The sequence below is a fragment of the Antrostomus carolinensis genome, unplaced genomic scaffold (assembly GCF_000700745.2).
Source record: "Antrostomus carolinensis isolate BGI_N321 unplaced genomic scaffold, ASM70074v2 scaffold9406, whole genome shotgun sequence".
Lineage (NCBI taxonomy): Eukaryota > Metazoa > Chordata > Aves > Caprimulgiformes > Caprimulgidae > Antrostomus > Antrostomus carolinensis.
In genome coordinates this window covers 5877-14740 of record NW_010322478.1, presented here as the reverse complement: position 1 = coordinate 14740, position 8864 = coordinate 5877, and the positions used below count along the sequence as shown (strand labels likewise).

General features: G+C 38.1%; 1 protein-coding gene across 1 annotated transcript in view; it reads left to right on the top strand.

Annotated features, from left to right (window-relative positions):
• Window positions 1–2281: 2281 nt before the first annotated feature.
• LOC104526708 (tyrosine-protein kinase JAK1-like) overlaps window positions 2282–8864 on the top strand; it is a gene marked incomplete at both ends in the record, with an annotated part of 11768 nt that continues 5185 nt past the window's right edge. The window contains 6 exon segments of the mRNA XM_010170245.1: window positions 2282–2435; window positions 4392–4555; window positions 5119–5461; window positions 7002–7175; window positions 7952–8109; window positions 8849–8862. Of these exon segments, the coding sequence (XP_010168547.1) occupies window positions 2282–2435; window positions 4392–4555; window positions 5119–5461; window positions 7002–7175; window positions 7952–8109; window positions 8849–8862 (1007 nt within the window).

The window sequence follows — 8864 nt, the reverse complement described above, 5'->3', positions numbered from 1 at the left end:
AATATTATTTAATATATTAAATTAATAATCAGATGTTAGATATATGGGCAGAATTAATCTGTGATGAACTTTATTGTCTGGAAATTTTTCTGTTCTACCATTTTATAGAATTAAACTGGAAAATGCCCTGCTTTCTCTAGTTAAAAGTTCTGGTGGTTTATTTTTTTAACCTTTGGAGTTGGGATTTGAAGTTTGGCAGAGGAGTTTCTTTTGTCAGATGTACTTCATGCATGAAAACTGGCAAACTATAGGCCAATAATATGTATTTAAAATAATTTCATGTGCATTTAAGAAGAGACTATGAGCTAAGTGCTAAAATCCAAAGATTCCTCTCTCCCTAGAAATACTGTAGAGTATTGGTGAAATGCTATTTTCCTTTCTTTCATTTCTGATCTATTGTGTGTCTTGGCTTGGCCATCTAAACTGAGAGCTGGGCTGGGGACTGAAAAATTATGAGCAATACAGGATTAGGAAACTGTTCTCTAAGTGAATATTGTTTATTCTGAGCTCTGCAAGAGGCAGAATTCCTCTTGAAAAAGGAAGATGGTCTGGGCTTATTTAATAGTGCAGTTTACTAGACTGTGTGTAATCATTTAGAGATTAAATGATTTTTATGTGGACAACTTTATTTCTGAAATTTTATTACATTATTGGAAGGTTTGATTTAGTCACAGAATCATGTCCTATTAAAATTATATATATAAAACAAAGGTATGTGACTGAGTGGTTTCAGATACTTTTAGATGTTTAATTTTCCTCCCCTTGCTGAAAGCTTTAGATTTGATTTCTGACTGCGTGGATTTCTCATGCTCCTCCTCTCCCCATTAAATCTGTGCCAGCTCTTATATTTTTGGTAATATTTTAAAAGGACTTGCTTTTCCCTGGAAACTTTGTAACTAACCTTGTATTTCTTTCACTTGCCTCAAATTTAAAAAAAAACCCCAAAACTACAACATAAGAAACCACAGTATTTTGTAATATCCTGGACTAATTAGCACACCAGCTGATGGAAGAAGAATTTAACTGTTCTGTAACTGGATGATGTTTAAGCCAGAGGTTTCTTGGCACAAGTGCCTGCCCTGGGCTAAAGTGCTTGAAATGAGAGGTGGTTCATGTTCCTGAAACTCAGGATCATTCAGTCTCCTTTCCAGCTCGTTTGCAGGACTTCTGAGTTGAAAAAAATTGTGTTCCTGTTTGTGGAAGAGGAATAGTCATAATCTGCCTCCCCCTTATCCCAAGTCCCAGGGTCTCTACAAGGCAGAGGCTCTCCTCCTCCTTTGTTGTTGTGGTTCCTCAGACAATGGGGCTCTAATTTTTATTGTAACTTAGAAGTGTTGTCTTAATCAGTGCAGTTTAATAGGGAAAGGAGCAAATTCTCATCTCAATTACAAACAATACACAATACCTTGCCCATAACTGTTTTCAGGAAATACCAAAAGGATTGGTCTTAATAATTATCACTCATCTTATAAAAGAGCGTAGGGAAACAGAGTTATTTCCTGAGGGCAGAGGGATTTGCTTTGCTTTGCTTTTTATACTTCAGCCAAAGGTTTTCTGCAGTATCTTACAGTATTTGTCAGGAGTTTTTGCCATGTTGGTGGTCTTACTCATTCTATAGGTATATGCTTTTTGGGGACTTAAAAAGACTTAGCAAAAAGAAAGGCTGGACAGAAACACTGGACAGAAAATCTCAACTCTTTAAGAGTAATTTGATACATAATTCTTCATTTGAATGGTCAGTTTATTGTACAGATAAAAAACACAGTGCTGAACTAAAAGTACTAGTTTTGTTTTGCTCTTTGAGATCCTGACTCTGCACTGAAACTGATACACACCAGTTCCAACCACTGCAGAACTGGGGCTTTATCTATGAAATCCCATTCTGGTCAGAGACAAGTCACAAAGTTATTGTCTTATACTTTAAAACACACACTTCTGCCTGAGGGTTGTTCTGCACTATAATGTTTGTAAGCATTTGCTAGTTGACCTACTGCCTTCCTGCTGTCTTCTTTAAAACACACACTTCTGCCTGAGGGTTGTTTTGCACTATAATGTTTGTAAGCATTTGCTACCTACTGCCTTCCTGCTGTCTTCCAGGACGTCTCTCTTGCAATTTTTCTTGTGTTATATTTGAAATGAAACTTTAATTGCAACCTCAGGGCAGAACATTGATGAATTTTGACTTGTAACTGGTTTTCTTTTAAAAATTTAAATTACATATCTAATGTAAACAGAGGATTTCTCCAAAAGTTTGTAAAGTTTATTCCTCTTTTCTTGCAAGATACTACTTTACAAACTGGCATGGGACTAGTGAAAACGAACCCTCAGTGTGGAGGCATTCTCCAAGGAAGGCAAAGAACTCTTATGAGAAGAAGCTGGTGCCAGAAGGAGCCCCTATTCTTGATGCAAGCTCGTTAGAATACATCTTTGCACAGGTAAGAGGTTGCTTGCAAATATCTCTGCCATTGTAGTCACACAAAAATTACTTGATCCAGTAGAAGCTGCTTTAATGACCTGTTTTCAAACTTTGAAAGTACATGTAACCTTACCTGCTAGTATTGATAAGTGTTTTCTTCACACTTCTGTGTGGTGGAGAGAAGAGAATCTGCTACATGAAGAACAATCTACCCGTATGCAGAATATGTAAGGAAACTGTCTCATAGTCCAAAAAAGGGCTATATTTTTAGAACGTGCTTTCTTTTAATATAAAATATTTTTGGATATAAATACTATCACCTTTTCTTTTGTGAAACATTTGCAAATGGCAGCTTTGACATCTCTAGTCCTATAGATAAGCAGTGTTAAAACTGACAGCATGGTGTCCTTTTAATGTCTCTTTTTTACTGTGTGGTGTTAAAACTGACTGATAAAACCACTGTCACCCACCCTGTCACATGTAGTTTTTCTTTCCTTCTGTTGTGCCTCCCACTTGGTGGTGGTATATGCAACATGCTGGGCATGGCAAGTAAGCAGGGTCTCTATTTCCTCACAAGAAAGCTTGTGCTCTTGTACAAAAGAAGTTCATATACACAGAAATGATTTTGCAAATGAGAAACTGGTTTCACCAAAGAAATGGGAAGATTGAAGTCAGTGAAGGCTTGTGAAATAAGCAAATTAAATGCACTGGAGAAAAACACGTTTCCTGATCATTCTGCGTGTAATTACTGCAGAATTTTCAGTCTTTGAAATATGGTTGTGTCCTTCAGAAAAAGAGATAGCATGAAGCTGCTCCAGTGAATATTTGTTTTGTTGTGAAACAACAGTAAAATACCATTAGCTACAGCTCTGTGTGTATTTTAATGGCACCACTTGCATTCTAAAGTAATAAAAGAAGCAAATACTTCTTTCTCTGTAATCAAACTAACTTACACCTTGTTTTTGTGAGCGTTCCTGTGTACCTGTTTGCAACTTTGCAAAATCACTGTTTGAAAACATGCTGTAAAACTGGCTTTTGTCATTTCACTCTCTCCCCCCTGCCTTTTTTTTTTAGTGTCAGCAGAAAAAGAATGAAAACACCTTTTAAGATGTGGAATGAGTAGGGACCCTAATGAGTATTGTCAGAAAATATTGCATTAAGCAGAATTTTACTTTTGGGTAGTAACATTTTAAAAAAAAAGTCAAACAGAAAAACACTAATGCTAGTACAAGACAACAGAAATGTCTTTGCTCTTTGGTAACCCCTTATTTTTCAGGCTGTTCCAGAACAAGGAGGCTGCCACAGAGTTTGAATTCTTGGCTTTGAGATGTGGCTTAGAGACTGAGTGCATGGGGTTCATGGAGACACCAGGGGATGAAGGGCAAAAATAAAGTAGAGACACAGAGTATTTATTGTGTACCAGAAAAACAGAAAAAAAAAAAAATCATGATGGTGCTAGAAGGGGACAGGGGTGATGCTTGCTTTAATTAATTGCAAAAAAAAGTGAATTTTTTGTGAGCTAATGTATAAAAGAAGGGGACAGGGGTTTGGGAAGTGTCTGAGCAGTGCAGATATTCTACCTGGGTGTCTGCATATGTTCTTGGTGAGAGCCATAGCGCTGTGGACTGTATGTGGGATGGAGGTGCTGAGACAATCCACGTGGTGATTCCACCTGTTACACAAACTGTCATTTTAAAAGACACAAATAGTGGTGTTTCTTCTCCGAGACAGGGTTTGTGGGGTGACTCCTGCTTGCCCGTGTTTGTTTCACTGGTCTAAGAGAAGACTGCATCTATTGCACAGATCTTCCCTTCTTCCCCTACCCCTTCCTGTCCTGGATTTCAGTTTTAGGTGATTCTTCTTGCTCAAGGAGAGCCTTTGATCTTGTGACATATTGCTGTTATCTTGTGTTTATTGCTGATAAACTCTTGCAAATCCCAAATCTGGTAGCTTTCTTATTTTGCTTCCTATTAAGGGTCAGTATGATTTAGTGAAAGGCCTGGCACCAATCCGTGATCCTAAAAATGATCAAGAGGTTCATGAAATTGAAAATGAATGTCTGGGGATGGCTGTCCTTGCAATCTCTCACTATGCCATCAAGAAAAATGTGAAGCTTCCAGAGCTTCCCAAAGATATCAGGTAAGTTGGGATAACTTCTTTGTCACTGCTGGGTCTGCTGAGCTTCTCTTCAGAAGGGTTTTTAACCATTTTACCTTCCAGGCTCTGACTGTACAGGAGTTACAAGCTCCAATTATTGCTAAATGAGTCTTCCTAATCTTGTCAATAGGGATATGTATTAGAAAACCTGATTTTTTTTCTTGCCTGGAGAGTATTTGACATCTGTGCAGCTAGAGCCCAGCATACTGATGCCTTGGGCACCAATCGACGTGCTGTAAATTCAGGGTTAGTAGGTTCAGAAATGGTGGTGGTGTTATGTGGCATCCTAATGAGAAAACTGTTAGAATAAATAATGTTATTGGTTTGAATGGGCTGTATCCATCTGACTAAAAAGCTTTCAGATAAGGTTATTATTTGAATTCCTGTTGGCTATTAAAGCTGTAAACCAGTGCAGCACCAGCTGCACGGTGGTTTGCTGCATCTTGTTCCCTGCAGCTTTCAAAGTAAGGCAGTTGCACATTTTAAAGAGTTAAAAGTTTAGGAGACAACAGTATTAACTCATAGCATTGTTTTTTTCCTTCTAGTTATAAGCATTATATTCCTGAAACATTGAACAAGACTATCAGACAGAGGAATTTCTTAACCAGGATTCGAATAAATAATGTTTTCAAGCATTTCCTGAAAGAGTTTAACAACAAAACCATTTGCGACAGTAGCGTGTCTTCACGTGATCTGAAAGTTAAGTACTTATCAACCATGGAGACCTTGACTAAACATTATGGAGCAGAAATTTTCGAGACTTCATTTTTACTGATTTCATCTGAGAATGAAATAAACAGATTTAATTGTGGAGACAATGAGATCCTCCCGTTGTATGAAGTCATCGTAACAGGAAACAATGGAATTCAGTGGAGGCTCAAGCCAAATGTAAGTATCCCTTGATAAACGGGAATTAGAGGATGGGAATTAGGAATTTTGGGGGCATAACAACTGTTAGAAAGTGGAAATGATCTTCAGACACTGCAGATCAGCTTTTTTTGAAGGGACTTTTTTCGTATGATTATAGGATTTTACAGGTTGGAAGGGACCTCAGGAGGTGTCTAGTCCAACCCCCAGTTCAGGGTTAGCTTTGAGATCAGACCAGGTTGCTCATGGCTTTATCCATTCTCGCCTTGAAAACTTCCAAGAATGGGCACTGCACAACCTCTGTGGACAACCTGTTCCCCAGGAAAATTAGACTGCGCTATATCTGCCAGACACAAGTCTTGAAAGATTTAATGTTTGTGGAGGCCCTCAGGGTTTGGTGCTCTCTCTTACTATCAAAATCTGTTAATGTTTTTTTCTGTATATGGCACTCCAGGTGCCATGTTTGCTCATATTCATAGACTTTTCACAAATAAATTAAAATATTGTGACATTGAGGCTTAGCTTTCTCACATCAGTGATATTTTATACGTTGTTCCTTGTTTCGGTGCTGCTAATTGAGGTCACTTTGCTTAACCTTCTCTATATTTTGTATATATAAATATTAAATAAATATTAAATAAGCTCTAGGTTTGAAGGGGTTATAGCATATTCTACAGTTCTTCTCCACATATAATACTTGAGCAACTAGACCTCTTCTGTTTGCTTCAGCTCCTCACAGTGATGAGAACCCTACTGATAACTGTCTTTCGTAGCACAGGAAGTATTGTGCTTCACTCCATCGAGGTGTAACCTAACTGCCTCTCTCTCTGATGGAGAATTTCTGTTTTAAATGATAATATTAATGGGGGGAAGGGAAGGCAGAACTGATATTTGAGCAGAAAATCTTGCAAGAAGTGCAGCCTGTTTCTTGTAAGGCTCCTCTTTCTGCTGATTTATAGATTATATTTATTTAAATGCCTAAACCAGAGACTTTCATCTCAGTGAGAACTTTTCGGTGACTAGCAGGAAGCTTTGCTCAGCCTGAACATTTATCTTTTTAAAATAAGTAGTTACTAATAATCTTCCACAATTTTTTTAGCTGTAAGATGTTCAACTTGATTGTGGTCTGCATGCAGAATTTAATCTGCTCTCAGCCATTCAGGCTTGCAGTGCAAGAAGAATGTGGCTCTTGCTTTTGGGCTGAGCTCTGAGAGAGTATTTCAAATATATTATTTAGAAATTTCAGCAGAACTCTTTCAGCCTTGTACTGCTACTAAAATTATTCCTGGCATACTGACAGAGTGGTAAGTCTCCTAGTTAATGACTGCTTGCTTTCATCCTCATGAAAAGTGTCTCATGGATAATTCCTGATAAAAGTACATCCTTGCAATACAGATAGACTGAACATGTAAATGAATTTATAATTCAGTGCAAAAAGCATTCAAGAATTAAATACCTGTGGAAAATCAATTTGTCCTGAATTTTTGGTTTAGAGTAAAAACACTGTGATTAAAAAAAAAAAGTTTTCATTAGCATACTCTTACCTAAAATATATTTGCAGTCTGTACAGACAGAGAAAGAGAAGAAGAAGAAGTCTGATGGCAAAAACAAAAAGGATGAAGAAAAACACAAAATTCGAGAGCTGTGGAACAATTTTTCCTATTTTCCTGAAATCACCCACATTGTCATCAAGGAGTCTACAGTTAGCATTAACAAGCAGGATAACAAGAGGATGGTAAGAACCAAACTGTGGCTAGGTTTAATTCCTGTGGGAAGCCAGAGTGACACAGTGTTGTTGGGCAACAGGTGACAACCTCCTTGAGGAACATTTTTTAATGGAGTTCTTAAATAACAATGAAATATCCTGTCCTTGACACTGCAGAGATGCAAAAGTGCTGGTTAGAAGAGCAGCAAGTTGGTGAGCACAGTTGTTTCTCCACACTTGTTACTGCATACCACCAGTGCCTGGTGGCCTCCTGCCATCCTTCTCAGCCCATGGCCTTCCTCCCTACAGCTTGGATAGCCAAAAGCAACGTCAGGAAAGAGGAGCTCACCAAGGATGGCAGAGGGAGAGGAGACAAATGCAGAGAGGACCTGGGAGGGAAGGAGAGGAGGGTTGGTTTATAGGTACCTGATTGTAGTGTCTTAAGTGATTCTTCTTGCTGTGGGCTGCCAGAGTGCCCTTGGCTTCAAGTTCAAGATGACCAGACCACCCCAGTCCTGAACTCGTGGTGTTTGGCAAAGGCTGGCACAAGAGTTTGTCGTACGGATCTCACGCAGGATTACAGCAGAATGTCAGTCACGCTGGAGAATGGATGTTTCTAACCAGTAATGAGTAGGGAGGATAGAGAATGGTCCGTGTTGGCTCCCTAAATCTAGATATTTTTCTGTCACAGGTTTCTGGACATTTTTTTAGCCACTCCATGCAAAAATTTCTGGATATTAAAACACTCCTGAAATGTTTTAACAGAACTGTTAAGAATTCTTGACTCAAATATCTTTTTATTGTAGGAATTAAAACTATCTTCTCATGATGAGGCCCTGTCGTTTGCCTCGTTGATAGATGGATACTTCAGACTCACAGCAGATGCCCACCATTACCTCTGCACGGATGTGGCTCCTCCACTGATTGAGCACAACATAAAGAATGGATGCCACGGACCCATTTGGTTAGTGAAATGTTTGGTTTTAATTTTTCCACTTGAATAATTAGTCCTCTAGTACCGCTGCATATTGAATCCATTGAGGAAATCTGACATTTGGAAGGTTGTTAGTTAGCAAAAGGTTGTAGAACAACTTATTTTTCCTAATTATTATGTGGAAAAAATATCCCTGTTTCTCTCCACATCAACTTAATCATCTATAAAACCAGTGTTTCCTCACTATAGGAGTGTTTTGAGGCTTACTTCACTAATTACTTCACACTTACTTCACAAAGATCATTGTCAGCTAAAGAAGTGAGAATATTTTAGGTAAACAAAGCTGAACTGTATCTACACTAATCCTGGGAGTCCTTGGATGGAGGCACAAAGCCTTAGTTTCTTTTAAATAGCTAAAGCAATTATTTTCCCTTCTGCCCACCTTTTTGGCTTTTCCTTTTACATTTGAAGATGCAGTATATAGAAAACTGAGAGCTCATGTGTGCACTGTGTTGGATGGAGAATTTCTTCATTAAGCATGCTAAGAGCTTAATTAAACTTTCCTCCCTTGGTGTTTTGCAGCTAAATGTGAGCGTATGTAATGCACGCAATTAAAACATGTTTTAACAGTAACATAAATATTTCTAAGTTGCTGTTATACATTTTTGTTCCAAATATAGAATTACTCTCCTGTGTTTTTACTAAAAATAGATTTTGGATGCAACTGCTTATTTGTTGGTTTTCTTCATTTGGACGTTTACTCTTTCAGCACGGAATATGCCATC